The 15,748-nt window shown below is 39.3% G+C and overlaps 1 protein-coding gene and 1 pseudogene across 1 annotated transcript; one reads left to right on the top strand and one right to left on the bottom strand.

Annotated features, from left to right (window-relative positions):
* The first annotated feature begins 3,159 nt into the window (after window positions 1-3,159).
* On the top strand, window positions 3,160-4,104 carry LOC113915160 (annotated as a pseudogene).
* A 432-nt stretch (window positions 4,105-4,536) lies between these two features.
* LOC113913722 (glyceraldehyde-3-phosphate dehydrogenase-like) lies at window positions 4,537-5,451 on the bottom strand. Its single transcript, XM_035722862.1, has 2 exons — window positions 5,437-5,451; window positions 4,537-5,313 (listed from the first exon to the last, which is right to left on the bottom strand). The coding sequence occupies exons 1-2, from the start codon at window positions 5,449-5,451 to the stop codon at window positions 4,537-4,539; spliced, it is 792 nt and encodes a 263-aa protein (XP_035578755.1).
* Between the last annotated feature and the right edge of the window lie 10,297 nt (window positions 5,452-15,748).

The following is a 15,748-nucleotide window of genomic DNA, read 5'->3' as shown; positions in this document are numbered from 1 at the left end:
TTGAAGATGACAAAAACAGTTACAAGACATTCCATGCTCATGGATTGGGAGAACAAATATTGTTAAAATGTCCATACTACCGAAAGCAATCTGCAGATTTAATGTAATCCCTATCAAAATATCAACAGCATTTTTCACAGAACTTGAGCAAATAATCCTAAAATTTGTATGGAACCACAAAAGACCTCAAGCATCCAAAACAGTCTTGAAAAAGGAAAACAAAGCTGGAGGTATCACAATTCTAGATTTCAGGTTATACTACCAATCTATAGTAACCAAAACAGTATGGTACTAGCATAAAAATAGAAATATAGATCAATAGAACAGAATAGAGACCCCAGAAATAGATCTACAATTATATGATCAATTAATCTATGACAAAGGATGCAAGAATATGCAATGGAAAAACACAGTCTCTTTAACAAATGGGGTTGAGAAAACTGGCCAGCTACAGAAAAAAAAGAAAAGAAAAGAAAAAAGAGAAAGAAACCTTATACCGTACACAAAAATGCACCCAAAATGGATTAGAGACCTAAATATGAGGCCTGAAACCATAAAAATCCTAAAAGAGAGCACAAGGAATAATTTCTCTGACATTGGCCATAACAACATCTTTCTAGGTATGTTTCTTGAGGCAAGGGAAACAAAAGGAAAAATAAACTATTGGGACTACATCAAAATAAAAATCTTCTGCACAGCAAAGGAAACAGTCAACAAACAAAAAGACAACCCACTGAATGGAAGAAGATATTTATAAATGATATATCCAAAACGGGGTAAGTATCCAAAAAAAAAAAGAGTAAGTATCCAAAACATATAAAGAACTTATACAATTCAACACACACACAAAAATCCAATTTAAAAATGGGCAGAAGACATGAGCAGACATTTCTCCAAATGAAGACAATATAGATGGCCAACAGACACATAAAAAGTTGCTCAACATCACTTATCATTCACTCATATGAAGTGAGGAGTATCACCTCACACCTGTCAGAATGGCTAAAATCAACCACACAGGAAACACCAGGTGTTGGTGAGTTTGTGGAGAAAGGGGAACTTTCATGCACTGTTGGTGGGAATGCAAACTAGAGCAGTCACTGTTGAAAACAGTATGGAGGTCCCTCAAAAAGTTAAAAATAGAATTACCTTATAATCCAGTAATTCCACTACTGGATATTTACCCAAAGAACACAAAAACACTAATTTGAAAAGTTATATGAACCCCTGTTATTTATAATAGCTAAAATATGAAAGCAACCCAAGTGTCCATTGATAGATGAAAGAAATTGTATGTATATACAGTGGAATATTAGCTATAAAAAAGGATGAAATCTTGCCATATACAACAACACAGTTGTATCTACAGGGTATAATTCTAAGTGGAATAAATCAGTCAGACAGACAAATACCATATGATTCACTCATATGTGGAGTTTAAAAAACAAAATAAAACAAATTGAGAAAAAAAGAGATGAAATAAAAAAATCAGGCTCTTAGCTAGAGAACAGACTGATGGTTACCAGAGGGGAGGTGGATGGGAGGATTGGTGAAATAAATGAAAGTGATTAAGAGTACACTTATTGTGATGAACACTGGGTAATGTATAGAATTGTTGAATCACTATACCTGAAAATAATAAAACTGTACCTTAATTATACTGGAATTAAAAAAATAAAAAATAAAAAATAACTTTAAAAGCAAGAAAGGCATTATCCTTTTGGAGTTAACCCAGGAGGAACAATAACTGAATTGAATTACTGCAATATTTGAAATATTTCAGGTAAAGAAATAAGCCTGTAGGCAGAATCTATGGAAAATTTTCATTTAAGATATGAGAAGAAAAAGAGAAAGAACCTATGCAATAGATTTTCCTTAAGAGATGAAGATGATAGGAAGATAGGAGTTTATTTTTGCTTCTACCTTGGAGGATGTACAACCCTTAGAGTGAAGTGTAAATTTGATTAGATTTTGAGTCCCTAAGGAGCTAAATAGAGATTGTGGTTCTGAGTGTAAACACAATCAATCCCCTATTTCTCTTTTACACATAGAATCTATTGCTTGGGGAAGAGCCTGAGCAAACTTCTACCCTGTTTTTATAATCAAGTGCACTTTATCATTCAACTCACATTCAATCTTCTGTGTTTTTTATCAAGTAGCAAATGTGATAATAATAAAGACTATTTTTCTCTGCCCCTTGAAAGAACTCAAAGTTATAATCAGAAGTTATGATTTGTAGTCCAGAAATATTTGAAGAGCATATTTAAAATTAAGTCTGGGCTATATCCTTTTAGAATTAAAGGAACCAAAGCCTCAGAGCCTGAGATTGCCTTTCCAAGACCACAGGGGTAAATACCAAGGATAAGGAAGCACCGAAGTTTTTTGGCCTTAGGAGGGTGAGTGTTTGAATTCTGTTTATATCAGTGTCTTTGTTTTGAGATGGAGGTCCAAAAATCTAAGATAAGCCCCTTTCTTTCCCATTTATGTAGTCCTGAGACTCAAATGAAACTGGCAGGAGAATATGCTTCAGGGGGATAAGAGAATGTTTGGAGATCAGGGGGTAGAGTGGATGCAGTATCTCAGTAAGTTCCCTCTCCATGGGTGGAACTCTCAATCTTCTAGATTTATGACTTTTTCTCTGTGACATGTGGCAGTAACTCAACCTTCCCTAGACGCTGGTTCCTTAGTGTTGGTTTAGAAATAACATTCATGGTTCCCAACCCACCAAGTCTAATCTGGTTCATCAGAGGCCAGCTTTAGGTTATTAGGATCTATGCCTCCAATTTTGCTGGTGAGAAGTTTCAAGTGAATGAAGAAATTGTGCAATCAGAGAAGGATGATTCTGTCCTGGGCCATGCTTCTTCTTACTGACGCTTGGTTTTCCAACAGTCACATTTGCATATGGCAGCACTGGCCTTTCCTCTGCAGGCTAAGTTTGTTGATGCCCTTTGCTGTATCTACCTCATTAAAACTCTAGTAAGGGAAAGTCCTGTCACTTAGTCTCATGCCAATGGAAATCGCAGATTCTGTGTCCAGGTTGGGCTAGTCTTAGACATTCCTAGTACACACTCCCTTATAAGATGGGATATTACAGGAAGAGCTGAGTTTTTCTGTAATGCAACTCATTTCTCCTGTGTCCACAGATCCCATTAGAGAGGAATGACTCCTGGAAATGCTTCTTTTGTGACTGAATTCATTCTGATGGGATTAACAGACCTATCAGATCTCCAGCTCCCCCTGTTCTGCCTGTTTCTAGTCATGTATGTGTTCACTATGTTGGGAAATTTGGGCCTGATAACTCTAATTGGGCTGAATTCACACCTCCACACCCCCATGTACTTTTTCCTCTTCAATTTGTCCTTCAGAGACCTCTGTTATTCTTCCCGTGTTTACACCCAAAATGCTGATTAACTTCACATCAAAAAAGAATATTATCTCCTACTTTACTTTTTTTGTTTTTTTGACCCAGCTTTACTTTTTTTGTTTTTTTTTTTGTGATTTCTGAATGCTTTGTGCTGACATCAATGGCCTATGATCGCTATGTGGCCATCTGTAACCCACTTTTGTATAATGTTATCATGTCCCCTAAAATGTGTTCCAGCCTTATGCTTGGTTCATATTTGATGGCATTTTTGGGTGTTATGGCTAACACTGGATGCACGCTGAGACTGACCTTTTGTGATGCAGCCATTATCAACCATTATTTGTGTGATATCTTCCCTCTGCTCCAGCTCTCCTACATGAACACTTATGTCAATGAGCTGGTGGTTTTCACTGTGGTGGACATCGACATCATTGTGCCCAGTGTAACCATCTTTGTCTCCTATGGTTTCATCCTCTCCAGCATCCTGCACATCAGCTCCACCAAGGGCAGGTCCAAAGACTTCAGCACCTGCATTTCCCACATAGTTGCTTTTTCTCTCTACTTTGGGTCAGGTGCATTTGTATATCTTAAACCATCTTCTGTTGGGTCTATGGATGAGGGAAAAATCTCTATCTTTTATACCAATGTGGTTCCCTTGATGAACCACTGCATTTATAGCTTGAGGAAACAAAGACATTAAACTTGCTCTGAGAAAAACCCAGAGTAGGAGGGTGTTTTGATCAGAATCACTGTCTGTGGGTATAATTATAGGACTGGTATATTCTGTTTCTTTTGTCAGAATAGTTTAGGTGGGAGTGTTTATATCCTATATCTTTGTTACCATTGTGAAGGAAATTTGATTTTTCTGTCAGTTTGTTTCCATTTTTTTTTTTTTTTTTTTGGCTGGGTACAGTATACTTTATTGTTGGTACATGACAAAGTAGGGCTCCCCAATTCCCTCCTCTACTTCAGGGGTTCTGGGATGGAGACTATAGAGGTGTGGAAATTCTCAGTGTGTTGGGGGATGAGTTGGGGCATGTACTGCCTACCAGCTGAGAGCCTCGTTCTTCTTGTTCTGTCTAGCGCTGTTGGTCCAGTGGGGTCTTATTCCTTGGCAGCCATATAGCCCATAAGTTCACCAGCCAGTTGGTGTAGCCAAATTCATTACCATACTAGAATATGAACTTGACTAAATGGTCATTGAGGACAGTGACAGCCCCAGCATTGAAGGTGGAAGATTGGGTGTCATTTTTAAAGTTGCAGGAGACTACCTGGTCCTCAGTGGGGCCCAGGATGCTCTTGAGGGGACCCTTCAATGCCTGCTTCACCAGCTTCTTGATGTCATAGTACTTGGCAGTTTTCCCCAGGTGGCAGCTCAGATCCACGACTGACACTTTTGGGGCGAGGACATGGAAGGCCATGCTAGTGAGCTTCCTATTTAGCTCAGGGATGACCCTGACTACAGCCTTGGTGGCATAAGTAGAAGCAGGAATGATGTTCTGGGAAGCCCCCCAGCTATCATGCCACAGTTTCCGAGCTGGGCCTGGCATGGTCTTCTTGGTGGCAGTGATGGCATGGACTGTGGTCATGAGTTCCTCCACAATGCCATTGTTGTAATGGATGACCTTGGCCAGAGAGGACAAGCAGTTGGTGCTGCAGGAGGCATTGCTGACAATCTTGAGAGAGTTGTCATACTTCTCATGGTTCACACCCATCGCAAATATGAGGGCATCAGTAGAATGGGCAGAGATGCTGATCTTCTTGGCCCCACCTTCAAGTAAGGAGCAGCCTTCTCCAGTGGACTCCACAGCATACTCATCACCAGCATCACCCCATTCGATGTTGGTGGGATCTTGCTCCTGGAAGATGGAGATGGGCTTTGCACTGATGACAGGGTTGCTCTTCTCAGCCTTGACTGTGCCTTTGAGTTTGCCATGGGTAGAATCATACTAGAATATGCAGGTCATGTAGTTGAGGTCAATGAAGGTGTCCTTGACGGTGACAGCATCCACTTTGTCAGAGTTAAAAGTACCCCTGGTGACCAGGTGCCCAATATGGCCAAATCTACTTACTCCAACCTTCACCATCTTGTCTCTGAGATGGTGCTGTCACTGCACCAGAAGATGTGGCTGTGTGTCAGACAGGGAGGAGCAGAGAGCCCAATTTGTTTCCAATTTTTTAATAATAGATCTTCCTTCCTTATCATTTTCAGTGTCTTCTCCTTTTTATCACTTTAACCATTTATGAATAACATTAACAAATAAATTTATCTCTGTTTTTTACATTATCATTAGGGAATTTCTTTTTTTCTCCTGGAAAAGGATAAATAGGTCTGTTAATGATCATGTAAAGTAACACTATGGTGATCTTATACCTGTGGGGGTTTCTTATACTATGCTTTTGGAATCAGGAATCAGATAATCTTTACTCCTGTCTATACCCTTCCCTGGCCTGTAATGTGTCTCCTTGAAATGTCACTGTTTCACAGATACAGCAGGCTCCAGAACATCTATAAAATATAATCCACTTTCGGGGCGGAGCAAGATGGCGGAGGAGTAGGAGACCTGGATTTCGTCTGGTCTCAGGAATTCAGTTGAATAGGGATCAAATCATTCTGAACCCCTACGAACTCAACAGGAGATTGAAGAAGAGAGTAGCAACAACTCTCTGAACAGAGAACCGACCACTTACTGGAAGGTAGGACGTGCGGAGAAGTGAATCCGAGGCGATATTCAGGAGGAGAGATGGCGGCCGCTTCTGGCAAGTGCTAGAGCCGCGGAGCACAAAATCGGAACTTTTAGAACTCGGCTCCGCTGAGGGACGTCGCTCCAGTGGCTAAGCGGGAGGGTGGAATCCTCGCAGGACAGTGTGGTCTCAGGACCCTCGGGGTCACAGAAAGACCAGGGGTGCCTGAGTGTGGCAGAGCTCCCGGGTATCGGAGCGGGGAAACCGGCTGCAGAGACGGAGCTGAGGCGCGGGCTCTCAGCTCGGGGTTGCCATAAACTGTGATCCGCAGCCCAGTCGGGCCACTGCTCCTCCAGCAGGGACCCAACAAATGGCAGAGCCGGGGAGACTCCCCTTCCTCCCCCGGGAGGAGCGGCGCGGGAGCGCACCGCAGGGATCTGCTGGGTTTGGAGACTCCACACGGGGTCGGGTGCCAGAGATAGAAACACTCGGTCACACGCCGGGTGAGCACGGAGTGCGGCCAGAGACCAGGGAGATGGGAGTGACTGCTTTTCTCTGGGGGCGCACTGAGGAGCGGGGCCCCAAGTTCTCAGCTCCTCTGGGCGGAGATTGGGAGGCCACTATTTTCACCCTGGTCCTCCAAAGCTGTACTGAGAGCTTGCAGGGAACAAAAGCTCCTGAGAGCAAACCGGAGCAGCTTGCTTAGCCCAGACTCACAAGGGCGGGGCAATTCCGCCTCCGGCAAAGACATTTGGAAACCACGGCAAAAGGACCCTCCCCCAGAAGATCAGCAGGAACAGCCAGCAAGCAAAGACCAAGTTTACTGATCAAGGAGAACGGGAGAACTCCAGCGCTAGGGGAATACTGCATATAGAATTCATGGCTTTTTTTTACCATGATTCATTAGTTTTTCAAAATTAATTTTTTAACTGTTTTTTTTATTTTTTCTTTTTCAACCAACATCTTATCATCCCTTTCTTTAAAAAAACATTTTTCATTTTTCATTTTTAGAGTCATATTTTATCCCTTCATAGTAGTTACCCTTATTTTTGGCATATAAGTTGTTCTCTCTTTCAAATTTTGAGATACAGTTCCTTCTAACAGATCAAAATATACCCTAAATCACTAGTGCATGGCTTTGTTCTAGTCTCCTGCCTGATCACATTCTCTTCCTTTTTTTTTTTTTAATTTTCTTCTTTCTTTTTTCAAACAACTTCTTATTGTATCAATTCCTTTTCTAAAATCTTTTGTAATTTTCATCTTTATAGTCATCCTCCATCCCTTCATTGTATCAACCCTTATTTTGTACATATATAAGTCTTTCTTCCTTTAAAATTTTAGGAGGCACTTTTTTCTAACAGACCAAAATACGCCCAAAATCTAGTGTGTGGCACTGATCTATGCAATAGGCTGATCATATTTGATCATATTCGGGTTTTTTTTGTATTGTTCTGTTTTTGTTTTTATCTTTTTCTTTTTCTTTTTTTCTTTCTTTCTTGTCTCTTTTTTCTTTCTTTCCCTTTCTTTTCCCCTGGTTTCAGGTCTTTTCTGATTTGCATAGAGTATATTTGCTGGGGATGTTGTTAACCTGTTAGCATTTTGTTCTCTCATTCATCTATTCTCCTCTGGACAAAATGACAAGACAAAAACAATCACCTCAGCAAAAAGAACAGGAGATAGTACCGTCAGCCAGGGACCTACTCAATACAGACATTAGTACGATGTCGGACCTAGAGTTCAGAATCATGATTTTAAAGATACTAGCTGGGTTTGAAAAAAGCGTGGAAGTTATTAGAGAAACGCTTTGTGGAGAAATAAAAGAACTAAAATCTAACCAAGTCAAAATCAAAAAGGCTATTAATGAGGTGCAATCAAAAATGGGGGCACTAACTGCTAGGATAAATGAGGCAGAAGAGAGAATCAGCGATATAGAAGACCAAATGATGGAAAATAAAGAGGCTGAGAAAAAGAGAGAGAAACAACTACAGGATCACGAGGGCAGAATTCGAGAGATAAGTGATAAGATAGACGAAACAACATTAGAATAATTGGGATCCCAGAAGAAGAAGAAAGAGAGAGAGGGGTAGAAGGCATATTGGAGCAAATAATAGCAGAGAACTTCCCTAATGTGAAGAAGGAAACAGGCATCAAAATCCAGGAGGCACAGAGAACCCCTCTCAAAATCAATAAAAATAGGTCAACACCTCGACATCTAATAGTAAAACTTACGAGTCTCAGAGACAAAGAGAAAATCCTGAAAGCAGCTCGGGAGAAGAGATATGTAACCTACAATGGTAGAAATATTAGATTAGCAACAGACCTATCCACAGAGACCTGGCAGGCCAGAAAGGACTGGCATGATATCTTCAGAGCACTAAACGAGAAAAATACGCAGCCAAGAATATTATGTCCAGCTAGGCTCTCACTGAAAATTGAAGGAGAGATAAAAAGCTTCCAGGACAAACAAACACTAAAGGAATTTGCAAACACGAAACCAGCCCTCCAAGAAATATTGAAAGGGGTCCTCTACGCAAAGAGAGAGCCTAAAAGCAGCATAGATCAGAAAGGAACAGAAACAATATGCAGTCACAGTCACCTTACAGGCAATACAATGGCACTAAATTCATACCTTTCAATAGTTACCCTTAAGGTAAATGGGCTCAATGCCCCAATCAAAAGACACAGGCTATCAGATTGGATTAAAAAACAAGACCCATCGATATGCTGTCTGCAAGAGACTCATTTTAGACCCAAAGACACCCCCAGATTGAAAGTGAGGGGGTGGAAAACCATTTACCATGCTAATGGACACCAAAAGAAAGCTGGGGTGGCAATCCTTATATCAGACAAATTAGATTTTAAAACAAAGACTGTAATAAGAGATGAGGACACTATATCCTACTTAAAGGGTCTATCCAACAAGAAGATCTAACAATTGTAAATATCTATGCCCCTCACATGGGAGCAGCCAATTCTATAAGGCAATTAATAACAAAAGCAAAGAAACACATCGACAACAATACAATAACAGTGGGGGACTTTAACACCCCCCTGACTGAAATGGACAGATCATCTAAGCAAAAGATCAACAAGGAAATAAAGACTTTCAATGACACACTGGACCAAATGGACTTTACATACATATTCAGAACATTTCATTCCAAAGCAACGGAATACATATTCTTGTCTACTGCCCATGGAACATTCTCCAGAATTAATCACATCCTAGGTCACAAATCAGGTCTCAACCGGTACCAAAAGATTGGGATCATTCCCTGCATATTCTCAGACTACAATGCTTTGAAACTAGAACTCAATCACAAGAGGAAAGTCGGAAAGAACTCAAATACATGGAGGCTAAAGAGCATCCTACTGAAGAATGAATGGGTCAACCAGGAAATTAAAGAAGAATTAAAAAAAATCATGGAAACCAATGAAAATGAAAACACAACTGTTCAAAATCTTTGGGATACAGCAAGGCAGTCCTGAGAGGAAAGTATATAGCCATACAAGCCTTTCTCAAGAAACAAGAAAGGTCTCAAATACATAACCTAACCCTACACCTAAAGGAGCTAAAGAAAGAACAGCAAATAAAGCCTAAACCCAGCAGGAGAAGAGAAATAAGAAAGATCAGAGCAGAAATCAATGAACTAGAAACCAAAAGAACAGTAGAATAGATCAACGAAACTAGGAGCTGGTTCTTTGAAAGAATTAACAAGATTGATAAACCTCTGGCCAGACTTATCCAAAAGAAAAGAGAAAGGACCCAAATCAACAAAATCATGAATGAAAGAGGAGAGATCACAACCAACACCAAAGAAATACAAACAATAATAAAAACATATTATGAGCAACTCTATGCCAGCAAATTAGATAACCTGGAAGAAATGGGTGCATTCCTAGAGATGTATCAACTACCAAAATTGAACCAGGAAGAAATAGAAAACCTGAACAGACCTATAACCACTAAGGAAATTGAAGCAGTCATCAAAAATCTCCCAACAAACAAAAGCCCAGAGCCAGATGGCCTCCCAGGGGAGTTCTACCAGACATTTCAAGAAGAATTAATACCTATTCCCCTGAAACTGTTCCAAAAAATAGAAATGGAAGGAAAACTTCCAAACTCGTTTTATGAGGCCAGCATTACCTTGATCCCCAAACCAGACAAAGACCCCATCATAAAGGAGAATTACAGATGAATATCCTTGATGAACATGGATGCAAAAATTCTCACCAAAATACTAGCCAATAGGATCCAACAGTACATTCAAAGGATTATTCACCACGACCAAGTGGGATTTACCCCTGGGCTGCAAGGCTGGTTCAACATCCGCAAATCAATCAACATGATACAATACATTAACAAAAGAAAGAACAAGAATCATATGATCCTCTCAAGAGATGCAGAAAAAGCATTTGACAAAGTACAACATCCTTTCTTGATCAAAACTCTTCAGAGTATAGGGATAGAGGGTCCTTACCTCAATATCATAAAAACTATCTATGAAAAACCTACAGCGAATATCATTCCTAAGGTCAGGAACGCGGCAGGGATGTCCACTATTACCACTGCTATTCAACATAGTATTAGAAGTCCTAGCCACAGCAATCAGACAACAAAAAGAAATCAAAGGCATCCAAATCGGCAAAGAGGAAGTCAAACTCTCACTCTTTGCAGATGGTATGATACTGTATGTGGAAAACCCAAAAGACTCCACCCCAAAACTGCTAGAACTCATACAGGAATTCAGTCAAGTAGCAGGCTATAAAATCAATGCACAGAAATCAGTGGCATTCCTATACACCAACAACAAGACAGACGAGAGACAAATCAAGGAGTCGATCCCATTTACAATAGCACCCAAAACCATAAGATACCTAGGAATAAATTTAACCAAAGATGCAAAGGATCTGTACTCATAAAATTATGAAATACTCATGAAAGAAATTGAAGAAGACACAAAGAAATGGAAAAATGTTCCATGCTCATGGATTGGGAGAACCAACATTGTGAAGATGTCAATGCTACCTAGAGCAATTTACACATTCAATGCAATCCCCATCAAAATACCATCCACTTTTTTCAAAGAAATGGAACAAATAATCCTAAAATTTGTATGGAACCAGAAGAGACCCCAATAGCCACAGGAATATTGCAAAAGAAAAGCAAAGCTGGTGGCATCACAATTCCGGACTTCCAGCTCTATTACAAAGCTGTCATCCTCAAGACAGTATGGTACTGGCACAAAAACAGACACATAGATCAATGGAACAGAATAGAGAGCCCAGAAATGGACCCTCAACTCTATGGTCAACTCATCTTTGACAAAGCAGGAAAGAATGTCCAATGGCAAAAAGACAGTCTCTTCAAAAAATGGTGTTGGGAAAATTGGACAACCACATGCAGAAGAATGAAACTGGACCATTTCCTTACACCACACACAAAGATAGACTCCAAATGGTTGAAAGACCTAAACGTGAGACAGGAGTCCATCCAAATCCTAAAGGAGAACACAGGTAGCAACCTCTTCGACCTCCACCGCAGCAACTTCTTCCTAGAAACATCGCCAAAGGCAAGGGAAGCAAGGGCAAAAATGAACTATTGGGATTTCATCAAGATAAAAAGCTTTTGCACAGCAAAAGAAACAGTCCACAAAACCAAAAGACAAGTGACAGAGTGGGAGAAAATGTTTGCAAATGACATATCAGATAAAGGGCTAGTATCCAAAATCTATGAAGAACTTATCAAACTCAACACCCAAACAAATAATCCAATCAAGAAATGGGCAGAAGACACGAACAGACATTTTTCCAAAGAAGACATCCAAATGGCCAACAGACATGAAAAAGTGCTCAACATCGCTCAGCATCAGGGATATCCAAATCAAAACCTCGATCAGATACCACCTCACACCCGTCAGAATGGCTAAAATTAACAAGTCAGGAAACGACAGATGTTGGCGGGGATGCGGAGAAAGGGGAACCCTCCTACACTGTTGGTGGGAATGCAAGCTGGTGCAGCCACTCTGGAAAACAGTATGGAGGTTTCTCAAACAGTTGAAAATAGAGCTACCATCCGATCCAACAATTGCACTCCTAGGTATTTACCCCAAAGATACAAATGTAGGGATCCGAAGGGTATATGCACCCCAATATTTATAGCAGCAATGTTCACAATAGCCAAACTGTGGAAAGAGCCAAGATGTCCATCGAGTGATGAATGGATAAAGAAGAGGTGGTATATATACACAATGGAATATTATGCAGCCATGAAAAGGAATGAGATCTTTCTATTTGCAACGACGTGGATGGAACTGGAGGGTGTTATGCTGAGTGAAATAAGTCAATCAGAGAAAGACATGTATCATATGACCTCACTGATATGAGGAATTCTTAATCTCAGGAAACAAACTGCGTGTTGCTGGAGTGGTAGGGGTGGGAGGGATGTGGTGGCTGGGTGATAGACATTGGGGAGGGCATGTGCTATGGTGAGCGCTGTGAATTGTGCAAGACTGTTGAATCACAGATCTGTACTTCTGAAACAAATAATGCAACACATGTTAAGAAAAAAGAAAAAGAAGAAGATAGCAGGTGGGGAAGAATGAAGGGGAGTAAGTCGGAGGCGGAGACGAACCATGAGAGAAGATGGACTCTGAGAAACAAACTGAGGGTTCTAGAGGGGAGGAGGGTGGGGGGATGGGTAGCCTGGTGATGGGTATTAAAGAGGGCACATTCTGCGTGGAGCACTGGGTGTTATGCACAAACAATGAATCATGGAACACTACATCAAGAACTAATGATGTAATGTATGGTGATTAACATAACTATAAAAAAAATAAAAAAATATAATCCACTTTCCAGCTAAACACTATGTGTTAAGCTTCTTTTGACAGAGGTTTCATATTTACCATAGGACACATAAGTGATCTCCAATATATATTTAAAGCATAGACATGATACAGAAGCTGTGAAAAGTTAATGAGTTAAGTCATACAGCTTATTAAGGAAACAGCTAGATAAAGTGTAGCCTCCTGATTTCAAGTCTACTGCTCTTTCAAATATACTTTTTTTCTACTTCATTTTATTATTTTTACTTTATTTTATTTCAGTAATCCTGAAATATAAGAACATTTATTAATTTGAAAGTTGATTATGCTTTTTTGGCTTACACATGAATATCCCTCAGGGTATTGTTTTAGGAACATAGTTTGATAGTTCTTCCTCTTGTAAAAGAGAAGTCCTTTTAGGCTGGGATAGTTGAGAGAGAATTGACTGAAACAGGGCGCTTTTCTGCAAATTAACTAAAAAATACCTTAGAATGTTTGCAAGTACTAATAATTCAGAGACTAGGGCACAGGAGAGAAAGGAACCCAGCAACAAACATTAGGCCAGGACCCAAAAACTGCCTGGACAATAAACAAGAAATCTCTCTGTAAAAAAGGACTATGAGGTTTAAAACCACATTTCATCTGACTTTTTATCCTGCTCCTTAGAGTACTGCAATTTCCCCCAGTCTCTACACAGTCTTGATAAAACTTATATTGCACAATGATCCTACAATAATAGTGTTTTGGGGAATGAAGGCCAAAGGGCCAAACTGGTCTCCACATTTATGAGGAACCAAGAACATAGAGAATAGGAGATTAAATAGTGTTTGGTATTCAAAACTCAAGATGAAGGAATTTAGAAAGCAAATGATGGGAAGAAGACAGCTCTTTTTGTGATTCCTCCTTTCTAGAAAGCTCTAGAAATATTATGGAGACTACAGGATTTCTCTGGGTAGGATAAAAGCACAAGTCATTTGATATTTAAACCAGGAGATGGGCATTAAGGAGGGCACATGTTGTGATGAGCACTTGGTGTTATAAGCAACTATTGGAACACTGAACACTACATCAAAAACTAATGATGTACTATATGGTGGCTAGCTGAACATAATAATAGAAAAAACAGGTTAAGTAGCAGGGCTGGAGGACCTGGGAACAACTAAATCACTCCTGTTTTTGTTGGCTTCCAGGTGCTGCTTCCATATGGATTTTAAGTTACAAAAACCCTGAAATAGCAGCTGGGAGAGCAATGACAACTTGAAAGAAATATTTGGTGAATAAACCAGATTGTGACAATTTCTTTTCTGGAATAGGATGTTGAATTATTTTTCTTTTGAGAAAACACAAAAAGATGACTACTTTAAAAGTCCTTAATCCTAAATTATATTCCTGAAACCAATATTATACCATATGTTAACTAACTAGAATTTAAATAAAAACTTGAAAAAAAACAAAAACCCTTAATCCTTAATTAAGTTATAAGTTAAATATTTCTAAGACAATATTAATAATATTTAATATTCTACCAGTTTTCAAATTTTCACTCAAGATTTAGGTATTGTGAAATTTAGTGCAACTGGTTTGTTGGCTTGCGTTTTAGATGTTTGGTATCACTAAACCTTGACCAAGGCTTATTATTTATTTTTAAAAATTTATTTTTAATTGAAGTATAGTTGATATACAATACTCTATTAGTTTCACGTGTACAACATGATCTGACATTTATATACCCTACCAAATGCTCACCATAATAAGTGTAGTTACGATCTGTCATCATAGTTACTGACTTAAACACACCACATCCCCTGACCTCCATATCAACATGCTTGATTTTCATTTAACAAGTTCTATTTATACAAAATAGTCGATTTTTGTTGTATTTTTTTATTTTGCTTTTCTTTTACTTAGTGTTTGTTTTGATGAAATTGTATTCCTTTTTGAAAACGGTGTGTCAGTATGTAAATAATCTGTGCTATTCAGGAACCCTTATAGACATTGCAAAGGTGCATCCACTTTGTTAAATATTTTATCACTATTTGAGCTAAAAGTATATCTTAACCCTGGTCACTAATCTTTCATTTGAGAAACCTCAAAATACAAATGCAATCTGCTTCAATTTCAGAAAAAGACCTTCAGAAATAAATTTTTTATTGCAGAAAGAATAAACTTTCAAACTAAATTCCATTTTTCAGGTTATTTGGGGAAAGTCCATTAAAATTGTTACAAAAGTTATAAAGACAGTTTATAAAGGTAAGAATTACAAAGTTTTCATAAAAGCAACTCAGCTGACTGCTTTCCGGTTGGTAATTTAAGCGCTATATATGTTTGGGACTTTTTTCAAAAGGAGGAGAACCAAGTCAGTTGCCTTACATGCACAACATAGTTATCGCTATGGTTTTTGCTTTTTTTGTGTTATGTGAATGGCCATAAAAGAAGTTACGTGAGGAAGTATGAGTCTATTGAAATTGTTGCAGCTAGGAGTCAAGCAAGGAAGTCATGGGATTTGTCTGTACCTGTGTCTTAGGACAGAGCTGTCTCTGAATCAGTATGAAAGCTTGGACTTTCTGGGCAATGACAGAAAATGATCCTCCTGCTTCTGGTCCTGAATTCTGGACACACATTCTTGTTGTGTGTATTATAAACTTTCTGTAAGTGAGCTGCTATTGTTGCTCAGCCCAGGTTTGGAATGAGCATGATCAGGATACACTGTGGTTCAGGTGTCATGAAAAGCAGAAGTACAAGGAGTTCTGAGTTCCATATCCTTTTAATTCCTGAACCCCTAAATTTATTGGACCTCATTCTCCACTCCTCTTTCTATGCCTCCTTAAACACACACACACACACACACACCTACACACACGCACACAATCTT

This window comes from Zalophus californianus, chromosome 11, assembly GCF_009762305.2.
Source record: "Zalophus californianus isolate mZalCal1 chromosome 11, mZalCal1.pri.v2, whole genome shotgun sequence".
Lineage (NCBI taxonomy): Eukaryota > Metazoa > Chordata > Mammalia > Carnivora > Otariidae > Zalophus > Zalophus californianus.
Note: the sequence above shows the minus strand (reverse complement) of the source record. Positions and strands in the feature narration are given on the sequence as shown.